This window comes from Sinocyclocheilus anshuiensis, unplaced genomic scaffold (genome assembly GCF_001515605.1).
Source record: "Sinocyclocheilus anshuiensis isolate Anshui unplaced genomic scaffold, SAMN03320099.WGS_v1.1 scaffold326, whole genome shotgun sequence".
Taxonomy (NCBI): domain Eukaryota; kingdom Metazoa; phylum Chordata; class Actinopteri; order Cypriniformes; family Cyprinidae; genus Sinocyclocheilus; species Sinocyclocheilus anshuiensis.
In genome coordinates this window covers 228045-246266 of record NW_015546098.1, presented here as the reverse complement: position 1 = coordinate 246266, position 18222 = coordinate 228045, and the positions used below count along the sequence as shown (strand labels likewise).

General features: G+C 37.8%; 2 protein-coding genes across 4 annotated transcripts in view; one reads left to right on the top strand and one right to left on the bottom strand.

The window, feature by feature from the left end:
* The window catches only part of LOC107700299 (condensin complex subunit 3-like), a 19962-nt gene extending 12000 nt beyond the window's left edge, over positions 1 to 7962 (bottom strand). The window contains exons 1-12 of one of the 2 annotated variants that reach the window (XM_016501912.1): positions 7879 to 7962; positions 7166 to 7283; positions 6178 to 6390; positions 5831 to 6059; positions 5552 to 5697; positions 4937 to 5021; positions 3710 to 3905; positions 2498 to 2647; positions 2205 to 2345; positions 1910 to 2033; positions 1504 to 1593; positions 1228 to 1413 (exon numbers count right to left, since the gene is read on the bottom strand). In XM_016501912.1, coding sequence (XP_016357398.1) covers positions 1228 to 1413; positions 1504 to 1593; positions 1910 to 2033; positions 2205 to 2345; positions 2498 to 2647; positions 3710 to 3905; positions 4937 to 5021; positions 5552 to 5697; positions 5831 to 6059; positions 6178 to 6390; positions 7166 to 7273 — 1668 coding nt within the window. In that variant the 5' untranslated portion in view covers positions 7274 to 7283; positions 7879 to 7962. Of the gene's footprint in view, positions 1 to 1227; positions 1414 to 1503; positions 1594 to 1909; positions 2034 to 2204; positions 2346 to 2497; positions 2648 to 3709; positions 3906 to 4936; positions 5022 to 5551; positions 5698 to 5830; positions 6060 to 6177; positions 6391 to 7165; positions 7284 to 7506; positions 7582 to 7878 lie in introns of those variants that run through there. The other variant, XM_016501911.1, reaches the window with a different exon arrangement.
* A 1499-nt stretch (positions 7963 to 9461) lies between these two features.
* The window catches only part of fam184b (family with sequence similarity 184 member B), a 30899-nt gene continuing 22138 nt past the window's right edge, over positions 9462 to 18222 (top strand). For both annotated transcript variants that reach the window (XM_016501908.1, XM_016501907.1), the window contains exons 1-3: positions 9462 to 9933; positions 17074 to 17253; positions 17345 to 17977. In XM_016501908.1, the coding sequence (XP_016357394.1) occupies positions 9775 to 9933; positions 17074 to 17253; positions 17345 to 17977 (972 nt within the window). In that variant the 5' untranslated portion in view covers positions 9462 to 9774. The remainder of the gene's footprint in view (positions 9934 to 17073; positions 17254 to 17344; positions 17978 to 18222) is intronic.

Genomic DNA, 18222 nt, shown 5'->3' with positions numbered 1-18222 from the left:
TTTGTTTAAAAAATACAAGTCTTAGTTCATGTTAGCTCATTAAATAACACAGCTGCAACTCTCTATTTTAACAACCTGTTATTAAATATTGGAATACCTAAGATTAATGAATGTTCAGAAGAATTTTTCATTGGCAGTTTATGTTAACTAATGAATTAACTAATGTTAACTAATGAAGCCCTAATGTAAAGTGTGACCGAACAATAAAGAATCAAAACACTTTCAAACAATATCTAGGGCATGTTGTAGTCCAGATTAAAATGTAAAAAAAAGTTTGAAAATAAATAGCCTATTAAGTCTAAATATTTAAGTATTTGGCGCTGTGATGAACATCATAGCAAATATACAAATCTGAATGGCTGTTTAAATCATTTAAACACGATTCAGAAACAGAAAGTAGTGCAGCTGCTTTGTTTACAGGGTTTACGGGGTAACGGCTGCATTTAAATGAATTATTATTATTATTTCTGCAGTTTAGCGCCATCTGTTGTCAGAGAGTGAAAGTGCGCTTTCATCCAGAGCGTCTCTCACATGTTCCGCCATGTGCTTCTGGTCCGCGCTTGTTTACGTCAGAGTGCGAATGCGTCTTTCAAGCAGCATACAGCGGTGTTGTGAATTTTGACCAGTTGATGGGAAAAGTATTCTTAAAATGAATTCAAAATTCTTGAATAATTTGTTATATATAATTATTCACGGTATTTAGAAGTGCCCACGATAACAATATCATGCATATTTATTACCGTGATATATCGCATTACCGAATACCGGCACAAGTCTAGTCTCTGGGCCATCTAGAGTTTCATGACAGAACTTGGTATATAAAACAGTAATACTGTAAAATATTGTTACCATTCAGAATAACTTTTCTATTTTAGTATTATTGTAAAATGTAATTTATTTCTGTGATGTAAAGCTGAATTTTCAACATCATTACTCCGGTCTTCAGTGTCACATGATCTTCAGAAATCACTCTAATATGCTGATTTGCTGCTCAACAAACATTTCTTACCATTATCAATGTTGAAAACAGTTGTGCTGCATCATATGTTTGTGGAAACTGAAACATATTCGATTTTCTTTTTATTAGAAAGCCCAAAAAACAGTGAAATGAAAATCTTTCGTAACAATGTAGTTTTTAGTTTTCACTGTCACTTTTGATCAGCATCTGTCCTTTTTTTTTTTTTATATGTATTTGAGTGTGAGTATTTGTACTCAAGTGATTTGTACCTTTTCCACACGCTGCTCCTTGATATTGTCAGCAGGCTGTGACGCCTCCAGGACGAGCTGGTTCTTGAGCTCCTCAAGCTGAGAGATGGAGTCTTTCAGCTCAGCTGCGCGACTGAAGTCCTGACAGCTGATGCATTCTTCTAGAGTCTGCTTCGCCTCCATTATCTGCACTCGAACCTCAGCCAGCTATAGAAAAGTATTTTAATGTCATTGAAGTCAATCTAATGCAAGAGGGTGATGCCACTAAGCACCAGTGGTGCATGAAGAGTCACTCACTTTGACTTGTTTTCTGCGTTTCTCATTCTCATCCACAGGTTCAGAGATGGGCAAAATGGGCTCTCTCACATCAGATATTATTTCAGCAACCTGATTAAAATATAACCACACACAAGCAAAACAATTAAACTGTCTGCAAATTGCTGCAGAGAGATTGCAGCAGATCTCAAAGGCCATGTTTGCAGTCAACAAATGACAAATTTTTTTTTTTCAGCCATTTTTGGCCATTGCAACCACCTTGTTGCACGTGTGGGAAAAACATTTGAATTTTTGGGGTGGGCTGTTTGAAATTTGATCCGTATCTGACCTGCAGCCAAAGAAAAGTACATACTCTATCTGAGAGGACTGCATTGATACAATGTCAAGCAAGTTTTTCCAAGAATATGATGGTCCCACAAAGACTGACCATCTGAATTTTCTGTGCGTCGTCTCGTAGAATTCCAATCAGTTTCTCCACTAGCAGACCAATCAGAGAGGTGGGCGTGTTGGGCAACAGAAGAATGTCCTGCAGCACTGCTACCATGCGCTTCCTAGAACGGTTCATGGGAAGTTTAACAGAACACATTCTCAATGTAAAGTAAATGTGCAGTTAAAAAATAAGGGTGTTTTAGTGATATAGAGAAATCAGACCCTCAAGAAATAAAGACACTAGTTCTCTAAATTGTGATCAGTAAGAGATTAAAAGTTTTGATAATTCTGACCTGCCGCCTTCTTCAGAAATGTCCAGACACCCGACTAGCAGAATCAACTGCTGACCAATGTACTCTTGGGTCATCACCATCTCAAGCTGTGTCATATCTGCTCTCTGCTCCTCAGACAGCTGAGTAATGCTCTTTAGATAACTGAAACAAAAAGGCTTCCTTATTTAGCTGGGTTATCATTTGCAAATGTTTAATGTTAAGCTGAATTCGACAGGAAAAAAAACAACCATGGAAGAAATTTAATTAGCCCATTTAAATGGGTTACAAGAAACATAAGTGTAGAGCACAATCACCTGTACAGATACTCCGCAAAGATGGCCGCCTCAGGGAGTAACTGCTCCAGTAATTCCTCACCCTCATTTCCTTTATTCTTGACAAACTCACACAACGCTCTCCAGTACAACACATTTTCGCATGTTAGGGAGTCCACAGGGATTAGTTTCCTGTACAGAGAGATATGCACCTTTAAGTAAGAAGACCAAACCTAAAAATTGTCACTAGATGGCCCCCTGCCAAAACACTGAAAACAATTATATCATTAAAAACATTCTCATTTTCCACTAGATATTTTTTAGGGATGGGCATTTAAAAAAAATATTGCATTCGAATATTTGAACGAAAAAAAAAAAAACTGTTATAAAGCACATACATTGTTTCACATGTTCTTGTTAAAAAAAAAAAAAAAAAAAGTACATCAACATGATCGGGTGAAAGTCGTCTCCTTATGCCGTGTCTCCACCAAAGCGTTTTAGCCAGCTGAAAACACCAGGCGCTCTTCTGAAAATGCCTAGCTGTGAACACTTTCGAGCACTACGAAGGCGCTTTGGTTGCTGTGATACAGAACAGTAGCTGAAGTAATGTGGCAGACGCATCACTAATGACATGTTGCATTAGTGCTGGGCGGTATGACCAAAAATTTATCACGGTATTTTTCAAAATTATACCGGTTTCACGGTACATGGCGGTCTTTTTTTTTCATGCTAAAAAAGTAAATTTGTACTCATTTATTGACGAGTCGGCTGCAGTGCAGCTAACTGAATGCGCTGCTTCTCTGCCGCTCACTGCACAGAACAGAAAACTGAAAACTGTTGAAAAAAAATATGCTAGCCTCGGGAGAAACACTTTGGTGGATACCGGCTGCAGAGAAAATGAGTGGTCTCATTTTTCGAATAATTATTGCAGATAAAATATTCGACTATTCGTGCACAACCCTAATATTTTCATCTTTATCGATTTTGGCGATGCCGGGCTCAACATCATGATGTCTGTCAGCCAGCGGCGATGGACGATGGCATTCACTGCAATGCTTCTATTCATAGCTAAAAGCAAAGAATGATGAAATAAAGCCCAAAATATTCTTATTTTCATATTCTATTTTATATTTTCCATTAAACCCTTCTCAACATTCCAAATGAATACATGAAGGGTTTAGGGTGTAGATTTATGACGCAAAGCTGCATTCACTGAAGTATGCCTGTTGCAGTGTTTAGATTCAAGTAACTGACCTCTCATCCAGCCTGACACCGTTCTGCAGGAGGTCATCGGGGCTTGTTGCCATTGAAAAGATGGCTTGTAAGGTAGTCACTGCAGTTTCTGCACAATTCTCTACATCCAGTCTGTGAAGCAACTGCAAAACATCTCCCTGCTGCATGCGAAGCCAAGCAGGCAGCAAATGGGTCTTGACGACCTCCTTTACTGAGTCTAAAGGAAATAGACATGATTTGTTTTATTGACTTTTACCGTCCTGTCAGCAACAAGGCTATTTCATGGCGAGCGCAGAGCATTACAAGATAGGCAATTTACAGAACTTTACAAGAAAACTATATAACACAAGATAAAATTTCTAAGACGCATTCAGGTGACACTTTTACAAATATTTCTAAGGGTGCTTTCACACTAGCACTTTTGGTGCACACCCGGGTTCGATTGACGTCAGAGTTCGGTACGTTTGGATGATGTGAACGCGGTCTTCCGAACTCGGGTGTGCACCCGCGAACCGTACCAGAGTCCGCTTAAAAGGGGTGGTCTGGGGTATGGTTCAAGTGAACTCCGGTACGGTTCGCTGCTGATGTGAACACAATCGTACCACATCACGGAAGTAAACCGCTATTAATGACGTATTATTTGATAAAAATGTGTGTTTCACTCACCTTCCTGACGAGCGTGACTGACGCGCTGCAAGCAGAGAGCTGTATATCTCATTTCTGTTCACCTTCAGAGTTCTTTAGAGCATTTGCAATACATTCGTAAGGCAGACGTAAGTGCCGTTATGTCGGCTACTGAAGCTTTGGAAACAAAGCTTTTAAAATTGAAAAGAGCAATGCTACTCATTTTGCCGTCTTCTCCTGTGCCATCATTACTAAGCAACGGGGTAAACAGCTGCTGGCTTGATGACGCAAACAAACCGCGGTTCGGACCCAAATAAAATAATGTGAACACAGTCCAGCGGGGGCAGGGGGAGGGGGGAGCAATCGAACTCGGTTAGGACCAAGCAATCGAACCAAGTGTGAAAGCACACTAAAAAACATGTCTCATCTCAGGGATTTGAAAATGAAAGAAATAATGGGGTGTTTCCCTTATTGGTAAAAACCCACATTTAAGTCTTTAATGACCCAGTTGTCATCTTGTAAATAACTTGTTTGTGCCTAAGACCTTGTTGTTATGAGATTGACATGAACGGTGTACAAATGGATTCTTTGAGAGTTTGATCAACAAACGCAGAATTTCCTTACCTGCAGAATCACTGAGACCTTCATGCAGTAGACTGACTCTCTGAGCAATGCTCAGTGCTCGAATATGCACTTTCTCTGCCAGTACCTGAGGCACAAACATTCACACATTATATCTGAACTTATAGCGTACACTACCATTCAAAAGATTTGGGTCAGTAAGCTTTTCTTTTGAAAGAAATGAACACTTCTATTCAGAAAGGAAGCATTAAATTGATCAAAACTGACAAAGTTTTTTTTTTGCAGTTCCCACAAAAAAATAAAAATAAGCAGCACAACTGTTTTCAACATGTTTATGTTTCTTGAGCACCAAATCAGCATATACGAATGATTTCGGGATACTAGAGGCTGTTGAAATTTCAGTTTTGTCATCACAGGAGCAAATTATATTTTAAAATATATAATAACAGAAAAATCATATTTTAAGTTGTAATACATTTCACAATATTTCTGTTTTGACTGTATTGACGCTTAAATAAATGCAACCTTGGTGAGCATAAGAGAAAAATCGTACTAACCCCAAACATTTAAACTGTAGTGTACGTTATACATATCTGGAATAAACATTTTCGACCTTTTAAAGCATGTTAGTCATTTGGCTTTTTCAAACAATTTTACCTGATAAGCAAGTTTCCTGACTTTCTCTTTGACGTCCCAGGTGCGCTTGTAGATTTTAGTAAGTGTAGTGGCCGAGGGAGCGATGCAAGACAGCACAGCTCGTCTAACTTCAGGGTTTGAGTCATTTTCCAAAAGCAGCATATAAGCTAAAAACACAGAATAATCACTTTTACCTCGTTTTAATTTATATTCTTGAAAAATCATGGATCAGTAACAAACATGTTAACTAGGGATTGTAGCTCAATGTCCTTTAGCATGAAGTATGAGCACTCTGAGTACCTTTAATAGTGGGGCAGTCCAAGTTACTGGGGTCCTGGATTCTGGACATGGCCAGTGCTGCCTGAATCCTGACATTAGGGTATTTGTCTGTGACTCTGATCAGCATGGCCTCATGGATCCTATCACACAGATCATCATCAATCTGAGCATTCTCACTCAGACTGCCCAGCAGCTTATTCACCAGCTGACAAACACGAAACCGCACCGCATGGCTGTTTGCACCATGAGACTGAGGGAGAGACAAAGATAGTAAAGATAAGAAATCTAACGTAAACAAGTAACGCTATGAGATGCGCTCGTCAGTATGCTTTCTCTCAGGCCAAATGCCTGCATATGAGTGACATTACCTCTAACAGGAAGTTGAACAGGAAGTTCAAAAACTCATTCTCGTCTTCCTCCTCCTCCTCTTCAGCATTCTCATTAACAGGAGTTTCGAAACTTGCAGCAAACTTTGTGACAAAATCAATGACATTCTCCACTGCCGGCTCTCGGGTGTAAATGATCATGGCATACTTCAGGCAGCGGATGAACTCCTCATGGAATTCGGTCTTATCTTCCAACTACACAGAGAGAACAGAATTAAAATAGATCTCTTATTCAGAATATTTTTTAATGTATCAGACAACAATGTAGGAAAATATCCTATGCAACTAAAATACCATTCTAAAAATTTGGGGTCAATGTATTACATGTTTTCAAAAGAAGTCTCGTATGCTCATAAAGGCTGCATCTATTTAATCAAACTTACAGTAAAAAAAATTCTTGTGAAATATTATTACAATTTAAAACAAATGTTTTCTATTTCAAAATGTAATTTCAGCAGACATTCATATTTCCCGGCATTGGCAATAATATACAAAGAGGTTATGGTGGGAGATTTCTAAATTTATAAATGACAAAGTTGTGCAATTTTCTTTTACTATATACTTTTTTTTGTAGTTTTCTATATCTATATATATCTATATCTATATCTATCTATATATATATATGTGTGTGTATTTCAGATGCAAGTATCCCCTCGGCAGTTTTGTTATGAAATTGTTCAAGCATAGATTTCAGTGTCATATGATCCATAACAAATCAATCCAGTATGCTGATTTGGGGCTCAAAAAACATTTCTTATTATTATTATCAATGTTGAAAACAGTTGTGCTTTTTGTGGAAACTGAGATGCATTACATCATGATAAATAGTTTTAAATACAAGACTAAATTTTGTAGTAATTTCAGTCATTTATCAACTAAATGTATCTCCCCAAAAAAACACATTTCAGACCCCCAAATATTGAAGGGTAGTATATCATAATGTGAATTTTATCATGCACATCTGCTGTACCTTATTATATCGGTTCTTCAAACTGGCAACAAGTTTGGCCTTGTTATTATGAGCTTTCTGTGCTCGCCGGAAAGCCTCTTCAATCACCAGATCACTGTCTCCAGACATGTTGAAGTTACTGAAACACAAACACAAATTACATGCGTGAATATATGATATTGTTTACAAAACCAATACACCCATTCATTTCAGACAGATACCAAAAGAAAGACACCTACTTGAACATGTATTTTGTTTTTAGTTGTTTTAGCGTTAGCTGTTAATAGCACACTTCACAGGTTAAAGTTAATTAGTCACAGCAGAAGTCAAATAGAGTTAACTCAGCACGACAGAATCGTTACCTGATCTTTCCTCGACCCATCGGACACTTTTAATGATCTAAATAAAGAGTTATTCGTTAAATGACCTAGCATATACTACACAACTAGATGACATCCCATATTAAATAAAACAAATAAACAGGTGAAACAGCTGAATAAAATATAATATTCCCTGTGAAACAGAGGTTTGTTTGTGTGAAGGAAGGAAATTAGCGACTCCTGCTGTTAGCATCGACCGTTAGCATCGACACAAAAACACGAAGACTCATAACTCATAATTATAATTTTAGCGAATTATAGTTTGCCAGAGCATTCATCCTTGTTCGTGTCTCTGCATAATACTTAATTTCTGATCAAGACGTTTTGGGGGATATACTTTAATCCGTGTCGTACCTGCAGGAAATTGCTTTTGAGTCTTCTAGCTTGAAAAACGGTGAAGCGCCACTTTTCAAACCGTCCTCTCGCGAGAGTATCGTAGGACCGCCTCCTTCCGCTTCTGGCTGTCAATCACAGCCAGCTGTAATGCGTTCATTCCTTAATGTTGCTCACTACGTAGTTGGCCAATACTATTCCTACAGGCGGCGTTCAGAGGCTTAGTAAGAGCAGCGTTAAACTTCGTTTCATATCCTTTTTTATGGAGTAACGCAATATTGTAATGCATTACTTTTAAAAGTAACTTTCCCCAACACTGCTAATTAATATAGCTGTTTAACTTTATTATTTAGTTATTTGAGACTGACATAGAAATATATAGAAAGTCTGCTGGCTGAATATATTTAGCAGCTTCTACAGTTAAAGATAAAACCTAAAGCACTCTTTTTGATGAGTCCTTGATGAGGCAATATTTGAAAATTGTAGTTTTTAAAATCTAAAAAAAAAGAGTATTTAATGCATTATTATTTAATGATTATACCATTAAAAGTTAACTTATTTTTTTGTTGACTTGTTAAATATTCAAATAATTAACCCTTCTAGGCTTGTAGGCAATTTTTTTTAAATGACACGAGACTGTGGATTTTGTGACTTCCTGCACTTGCTATACTTCAGTCATTTTGTAATAAATCCAAAAGCAAGACGTGAAAAAAACTAGGGAGTGGAAATTGCAACTGAGCTAATGAGTGATCCTCTGCTTCCATCTACTGGTTATACTGGTAATTTCATGTCATTTTCATCTTACAAGTCTTTGTTTTCCACCAGGAGACAATTTTTCATGTCATCTTCATGAATGAATAATGCAAAAACTGACACTTTAAATCAACATTTCAAACAACAACAACAAACCAAAAACGGATAAAGACAAAAAGTGCTCACTGAGAATATCTAAACGTATCCAAATGTAATAAAATGAATTTATGTGTGATTACAATTTCTTAGCAGCTAGGGATTGCATAAACCAGTTTACATATTTTACATACGGCGATACAGGCATCTAGTGGCTACAATGGTTTTACAGATGAGAAATAGTGCAAAATGTATATCTTTATATCACAAATATAATTTGGGAAATGCATCAATGTTGCTATTTATATACAAGGCCTACTTGTAATCAGATTATATTACGTTTTAAAATGCTTATAATCAGATTACAGTTTTAATGTATTACATGATTACATATTATTCACACAAAGACAGTAAATTATTCATGATTTATTGATTCACGCCAATTCTTTTTTTTTCTTCTTCTTTTAAATTTTCCGTTCTAACTGAACCTACCTTCTAACGAAATATGGTTCAGATATGTATGAGGATTTCACTTTTCCCATTTATTTAAAATAATGCGTAGGCTACGCACGTAATTTTCTACCTTTATCATTTACTGTTTATCGAGGACAGAGAAAATCGGTTATTTTTATTGACCTATTCTTGATGCTTTTGTTCATAACAAAACGATCTGAATCTTTAAGCACTCACAAATCAGATGTAGGCCTAGTATCTGTAAAGAAACCGAGGCGTGGAAATAGCGCGTGCTTATGTTTGTTGTGCTGCTGGGTGTGTTGGTGCTCCTGGGAGGGGTTATGATTACACTGCAGTACCCGTGACTCGTAATGTAGACTGTAGTCACACCCCGGGTGAGAGACAGGTGTTCGGGCTGGGTGCACATGCCGTCAGTGAGTCGAGGAGCGCCGATGGCATTATCTCGTGAGCTGTGCGCTCACCGGCAGCTCGACGGGCGCTGCAGCATGCACAATGCTTTCGGCTGTCGTACGGACTCTAACGTTACCTTCAGGATCACGTAGAGGCGACCCGGGTGTTGCGCAGCCCAGCTTGTGATTGATCAGCGTGGTTATTATGGCTTCAAGCTCCGGGAAGATGAACCAGACCCCCGGCGGCAGCGGTGCATGTAACGGGACCGCTATTGCGGATATCCCCAGTGTGAATGTAGAGCATGAACTGTTTGATTATCAAATGCACAGGAAAATGTGCAAGAAAATAGCGCAGCTGACAAAGGTAAGCGCGTTATTTTACTAGCCTACTCAACTAACGGGACTCATTTGCTGAACCTTTTTGCTACCTACTGCGCAAAATTTACGCTACATCACTTAAATGTAGCCTACTTAACGGCAGGGTTTAAGACAGTAGATAATATAAATTATTGACACGTATCAGTATTTATGCTGTCTGAGCCACTGGCGTTTTTTCCTGGAATGCAACAGGGTTTTAATGCACTCAGCGTCGCATCACTGTCTTTCCATTACAGGTGATGCAGGTAATCCAAGACAAGTCACGATTTCAATAGATGTGGAGTGGAGTTTGTATAGTTCAGGGAGGGCTAGTGAAGTTCACGCTGCAAAGGGCTCATCTAAAATAATCTGACCCGTGGGTGATCACTGGCAACAGAGATGTGGTGGGTTATTTATCATCAGGTTTAGATGGGTGTGAAGAACCACCCATTCACAAGCAAGCAGCATCCAGTTGTTATGACCAGTAGAAGCTTGTAACCTGAGGTTAAAGCAGCAGACTAGTTCAGCTTGGCCAACAAAAATACTACATTTTAGTTAAAATAAGCCATATTTGTTACAGTGTTGTGTTTGTTCCACTAGCAAAAAAGCACACTGGATTTATGTTTTTTAGGATATAATGTATACTGCATATACTGCAATAGTAATATTTGTTGAAAGCTACCATTTTTGAATAGTGCCAAGGAAATAATCAATAGGTTATTGACATTACGTGAATATTGTAATCTTTCAGTACTGAGGTGTATATTATAGTTCCATCATATTTATCTAATGGCACCTTAGTACTTTTTCTGATGGCCTTAGTACTTAGTACTTTATAATTTCTTATTTATTCATCTTTAGGACTGTAAACTCACAACCATGGTTGCAAAATGCAACTTCCTAGAAGAAAACACAGTTACACAAACTTCCCCTCATATTGCCGTTTCAGTTTGAATTATGCATTTTTGGTTAAACTGCACCTTGATGATGTATGATAAAACCAATAGCCATAATTCTATCTGACACTGCATGAAAAATGATTACCCTCTTGGTCAAGTATAATTATGAAAACATGAATGGCTGTATTATCTACACACTATTAATGCCTAATACATACAATTGGGTCAATTGGGCCTGTACTTTATGAATCCTTAAAATGTTTGGTCATCTTTACTAGGATTGCAAAAGGAACAAAAATAGCTCAAAATAAGGGTTAAAAACTCATAATCCCTATATGTCCTTGAAATAGAGCACTTAAATATTTATTTACAATACTTTGTCATTTTGGATTTTTTTTAAAAACATACCAAGTAACTAAACAACCTACATGCTTTTCACAGCACATGAAATTAAATATAAATGAGCACAACATTTTGATTATCAACAAAACTAATTGAAACAAACACATCTACACACACTTACCTATATACTGGGAGTTTCAGTTTTAATTATGTGTTTATGGTTAAACTGCACCTTGATGATGTATGATAAAATCAATAGCCATAACCATATCTGTCACTGTGTGAAAAATGATTACCCTCTTGGCCAGTTATGAAGTGTAACTATGAAAACATAGAGGTTAAAGGCTATAATATCTACACACTATTAATGGCTAATGCATACACCGTCATCTGGATCTGTTGAGGCAGGAGAAGGGAAGTGAGAGAGTGTGTATCAGGTTTTATTAGTATGAACCTTAGTCAGTGAAGATGCCATATTTACTGAGAATGAAAAGAAGGCTGTGAGGGATGTAAGCCTTTTCTATGGGCTGTTTTTCTCTGGAATTGATTTTGGAGTTTTTTTTTCTTTTCTTCAGTTTGATACCCAGGTAAACAACAGTGAAAGCTATTGAACGGACTGTACGCATGTCCCTCAAAGCCTCGTTTTCATTCTTGTCAAATGAAAAAATGGCGTCTGCCCTGACTAAGGTCCACTGGGGTTAGGAACATGGAAATGGCAGCACTGTTACTAAACAAAATAGGTCAGGGCTTGAAGTTTAAACCTGTGTGTGTGTGTATGTGAGCTTGAATGCCACAGCTGTGTGGAATCCCTCTCTCTATCATCATGTAAACATATTCCTAATAGTTATCTTTAGCTGTGTGTGTGTGTGTGTGTGTGTGTGTGTGTGTGTGTGTCTATAAGAACAGATGTGTGAGTCATGCCCTCTCTACATTCGGCTCAGCTTTGTGACGCTTCGTAATGCTACACACCAAGCCACACTATTTTTACCATGCAGGAGCATAGGAGATTTGATCTACTTCAGTCTCATATTGATATAAGAGCATGATGGGAATGCCATGGGTGGTGTGACACTAAATGCTAAAAAAGCTCCAATCAGGGGTTTGTTTCCTGTACAACATTGCTAGTCACAACTCTTTAACATGGTTGCAGTTCCATCATTTAAACCATGAGAGCTTACCAATATAGGGCTGTCATTAATGACTTGGTGGTGGAGTAATTACGTTTGCTAGTTAATCAGTTCAAAAATCACAATTAATGTGAGATTATTATAGTTCATTTATGTTAGTATGCAGTATGTATTTGGCATACACTACTTGTAGTTCACAGCTTTCTCCACAACGTAATTTCTTTGAGATGCTGCTGTAATAAACAAGGACTACTTCATTATATATAACCCATCATTTTGTTTCATTTGATGTTTGATTCATTCCAGGTTCTTCAAATGTATGCACTTACGCACTCTTCGAAACGGCGCTGATTATAGCTGAAGCTAAAATATATAGATTGATATTTAGATAGAATGAAATATATAGAATGTACTGCATATTAGCTTGCTTATTTTACTTTATAGCATGAACTATTGAAGTCCATATTTCTTACTAACAAGAAATTATACTTTTACAAACCACAGAAGTTTGCAATGCTGATTCTGGGAAATGGTGACTTGTTGAACTATGTTGGTAATCATAGAATTTGTGACCATACTTCTATAGTTTTGGGAAAGCATTGTTTGCTTTGAGTGACTGCAACCTAACTTTCCATCTTATTTATAATTCTGACAGATATTTAAAAGGTAGCAGGTTGATATTATGAACATTTATGAGGAATAACTAATCACTGGATTTACCAAAAAGCTGTTCAGAGTTTTGTTGGACGCACATAGAAGCAAGCAAACTAAATATTCAAGCAGTTTTCTATCTGTGAAAAAAAAGTATGTCTTACTTTTTGGGTGATCAGAAATTGCAATCTCAAAGCCTGCACATATTTCCATTAATTTATGTAGTGTTTCCTGTACAACTGTTCATCGATGTCAGATAAACCGAAACAAAACAATCTGCGGTTGGTCATTTTACATATCAGATGGCCACTTGGAGAGTTCTTGGTCAGATTACGTCAAAAGTCTGGCTGGGCAAGACAACTCACTCTCCATCAAACAAAGATAGCTGCAAACTGTGGACAGAGAAAATCTGGTGACTCTCAGTAGCTAAACAACCACTGATCCCATCAATGACAATAACTATAGCAATGACTAATTATAAAGATTAATTATCATTCCAATTCTATGAAAATATTAAAGTCCACAGTGCAGCAATAACGGTAACAGATCAGAGGAATGGTATTGTTGGAACCACTTTCTGAATGTTTTTTTTCCAGCTGATAAATGATTAAACATTGACGGCTAATCAGAATCTACTTGACTTTAATAGCTTGAGCATTTAAACTGGCACATGCTTATAATAAACTGAATCTTATCGTGTGTTGGAATGGATGCTAATATAGTTATCATTCTTGGTGTGAACGGGCTCACACACACACACACACACGCACACACACACACATACGCACACACATGCACACACACACATGCACACACACACACACACACACATACACGTACACACACACACACACATAAAAACAGTTCTGTGACAAGTGATATTGATTTAAATGTATAGAAAAATGTGTTTCACACTTGACGTTCTCATTACATGTTCAGTCTCTGAATAGGCCTATACATATTTCCATATGATAAAGTATGCAAAAAGCAGTATGTCAGTTGAGTAAGCTGTCCAAAGACCTAGTATTCATGATATAACCTTTGTCCTATCCCATTATGTCACAGGATCTGAAAGCTAAAAATCTGTAAGCTATATATATATATATACACACACACACACACAAACATACACACACACACACACACACACATGCACAGACTCAATAAATTCCCTAGCCGTGTCAGAAATGGCTGTTATAAGCAGTATTAAAATGCAGACAAATGGATAGAGAAACAGATGCAGACAAATGCTTCTATCATTTGTGTTTGTTAAGGAGGAAGAAGGAAAGTAAGACAGCATGTATCAGATTTCATTAGTATGGATCGTAGTGAGGCAAGGTGCCATATTTGCAGAGAATGAAAACAAGCACAAATAGATTGAGAGAGACAAGGATTTCAGCACTTTCTATTTAAAATAATAATATATGTAAACAAAAAAAAAAAAACAGTTCCTTTAATCTGCTCTTTATCCTCATTTTCTCTCTGTCCCAGTCCATTCCAGTCTGCTAGGTAAGTTATGAGTTCTGTCGCTCTATATAAAGCTAGCAGACATTTCAGTCATACAGATATATGACATTGCTTTCCCTTTTATTCTGTGCACCGTAAAACATGAGAGTTCATGTTCAAGGACTGAAAGGGAGAGAGAGAGGCAGGGAATAGAAAGAGGGTGAAAGTTATAAAGAGGAGTCAGGGGACAGACAGAGAGAGAGAAAGAGAGAAGGTGGTCAGCTTACAGAAACACTGGGGGGAACAGGAAAAGAGCTAGAGAGAGAGAGAGAGAGAGAGACGGGTGAGTGAAGAGAAGGAAGAGTGACTTCCTGGCAGTTTATCATATGGAATGTCCAGCTCTGCTGCGGCGGCGATTTACGACAGACAGTCAGGCGTCATGGTAACACACGACCCGCTGGAGGGATGAGTGAGACGTTATCTGATGACACCCCAGGCACGGGGACTTGTGGGTAGGACACATTGATGGAGAGCCAAAGTGACACATAATATTAGGACTCCCTCATATGCCCACACATTCAGACTCAAATACACAAACGCCCCGTACATGTTATGAAACGTCACTTTATGCAAATAGGGTTCAAAATAGCTTTGTTTTTGTTTTTTTGACAAATGGTCAGTGAAAGGAGGTGATCAACCCTCATAAACTGTGTATGAACAACTAAATAATATAGCTGTTTTATTGTCTGTTCATTTTATAAGGTTTGCAATTTTTTCAACCCTGTTACAAAAAATAAATAAAGAAATAATGCCGTTCAGAATCTTTTTTTGTGTACTTTTTGTATTTTTACAACATTAATCATTAAATAAGCATCAAAGTTAAATTGAATTTAACTTTACATTTTCATTCAGCCTGTCTGCCATTTGTGTTCAGACCAATGCGAGAAATTGGACCACATTTCCACAATCTCAACCAGTAGATGGAAAATAAGCTCAAAATCTCAGCACTTTGGATAATAAAGTAGCCTATGCAGAATTGTTTATGGAGCAGATGAAGTGCCTATAATTTATCATTTTATATCATTTTTTTTTTAGTTATTTGAACTTAAGATTAGTCAAACTTTATTTGAACATGCACATTAGTAGATAACATGTTATGCTGTAAGTCACCTAGCCAATATTTTTTATGCAAACAAAAAGCACATAGTGCTGCTAATTTTATTTGTTCTTTGTTGGTTTTTGACATAAAGCTTGGTGAAATGATTTTAGTGTGTGTATCTGTACTTTTTGATCATTTCCAGCACATTTTAACAATACCATGAAAATACTGATAACCGTGATCATTTTAGTCACTATAATCGTGATGTGAAATTTTCATACTGTTTCATCATACTGTTTTACCATAAATGAAAGAAAAACAACTTTATTTCATTTTTTTGTCTTTCAATTACGGATTGAATGATTTCACTTCAAGAATGCAGTCTTCACACTGTATTTGTAAGACTTTTGTAAACATAATTACATTATATACTTCCCACCATGCTGTAGAAAGTGTTCAATTAATGCTTAATCTTAGGTGTCAATGAATTATTTCTTGGGAACTTCAAGGAATGTTGCATAATTGTAATGGAGAATAAATCTAGATAGATAACAGATAACAGGGTTGTGCACAAAATGTGGGAGGTGGGACATCGGAATTGTGGTTTCTTACTACAATGTCTTAAATATAATTTTAACAGATTATGTCAAAATTGTTGGATAAAGTCAAGACCTCTGAAGTGGGACAGACCTAAACCACTATTGTAGGAGATGATATAGAAGTACAATGTGTTCATCCATCCACTTTCCACCACTTATCCGGGACTAAAACTTATTAAAACTTATTACTTGTTCATGTTCAGATAAATAGTTTATCTAACACATTCTTACAACAAAAACTTGGGATTAGTGCCTCTAATGCTTGAAACATGCCTTGGGACACTGATGTGAAAGTTGCACAGTTGCACAGCTGTGCACAAGCAATTGCAACAGACATCTGCAGATCATAAGCACACACACACACACACATATACACACACACACACACACACACATATACATACACGTACACATACACACACACACACATATACATACACGTACACATACACATACACATATACACACACATACACACACACATACACATACACATACACACACACACACACACACACACACACACATGTACTAGATAAACTGCAGCTCAATAACTGCAGACTGTGACTGATTCGATCAGAGAGGTGAAAGATTTCATCAGTAAGAACAAGACGCTATAGGCCTGGAATGACACTTCTACAAATAAAGCTTCCAAAAGGGGGGGTTTTGCAGTGATGCAATAGAAGAACCATTTATGGTTCCCAAAGAGCAGTTCTTAACATTTTTTTTTTGTTTTAAATAATCTAAATCTATAGAACCTGTTTTCACTATAAATAACCTTTTGTGCATTAAAAAGGTTAATGGATGTTAAAGGTTCTTCATGCAACCATAGATGCCAATAAAGATCCTTCATTTTTAAGAGTGTGATGTTAACATACACTCGTGTACTTCAATCCACAGTGCAAATAAATAATTTTTCTGTGTTGTCTAGCCATTATAACTGTGTTTTAATTATATTTATGTGTGTGTGTGTTTTATGTATAGGTGATATATTCCTTAAACACTAAGAATGAGGAGCAAGAGGCAACTCTGCAGTCGCTTCGCCGTGTTGCCACGGAGACGCAGGGCAGCCTCCAGCCAACCACAGGTCAGGATGAGGAAGAAGAGGAGTCAGCATCTATTCTGAGGACACGCCTTCTAGAGCTGCAGGCCACTGTAGAGGAAGTAAAAACATACACACGTATTCATTATAAGCATATTAAATGGATAGAATCACTTCATTATCTTAGGATGTGTGGATGTGTATCCGTTTCAGGTGGAGGAGCGTGGACAGAGGGCTGAAATTGAGTGTGTGGAGCGCATAGCTGTGTTAACCCAAGAGACGTCAGATCTGCGCAGAGACTACCAGAATCTGCAGACAGAGAGAGACAACCAACACAAATTACTACAACAAACACAGGAAGAAAACAAGCGCCTAGAGAGCGAGTGCCAAGAGCTACGCAGAGCCAGAGATGAAGAGAGAAAGCGAGAGGAGGAGGAGAAGATGCATAGAGTGGAGGAGGAGAGGAAGAGACAGTCACAGGAGAGAAAAAGACTAGAGGAGGAGTGTGAAGAAAGGCTGAAAGCCGTGAGAAAGGAGCTTCAGGCTTGCAGGGAGGAGAAGGAGAGAGCGGAGAAGGAATGGAAGAGAGATGTGGAGGAGTGGAAGAGGAGAATGAAGGAGATGGAAGAAGAGAAGAGGGAGGAGCAAAAGGCAGCTGAGAAGACACTACAAAAGAGCCTCAATGAACACATCAACCAATGGCACCAGAGAGAGCAAGAAAACCGCAAGTCCCAGAATGCAACACTTCAGCAGAGGCTGAGAAAAGCCGAGACAGACTTGGAGGTTCAAGAACAGAGGCTGAATGAGAGCAACAGACACTGCAGCAAACTTCAGGAGAGAGTAGAGGTAATTAAGTCCAAAATGAACTTTTTGACACTTCTGCCCATTCCAGGTGAATCCTGACAATCTAACACCCTTAAAGGTCCCCTGAAATACTTAGAAACACGCAGCGTTACTCTATGTGTTGACGTCATTTTAACTGAAACAGGAAGACAGGGCGGGACATATCAAGCAGCCACGCCCCTTTTTAAAATAGCCAATAGCGTTCGTTTATATCACAGCTTGGGCTGGGTTCAGAGCCGTTGAGCTCC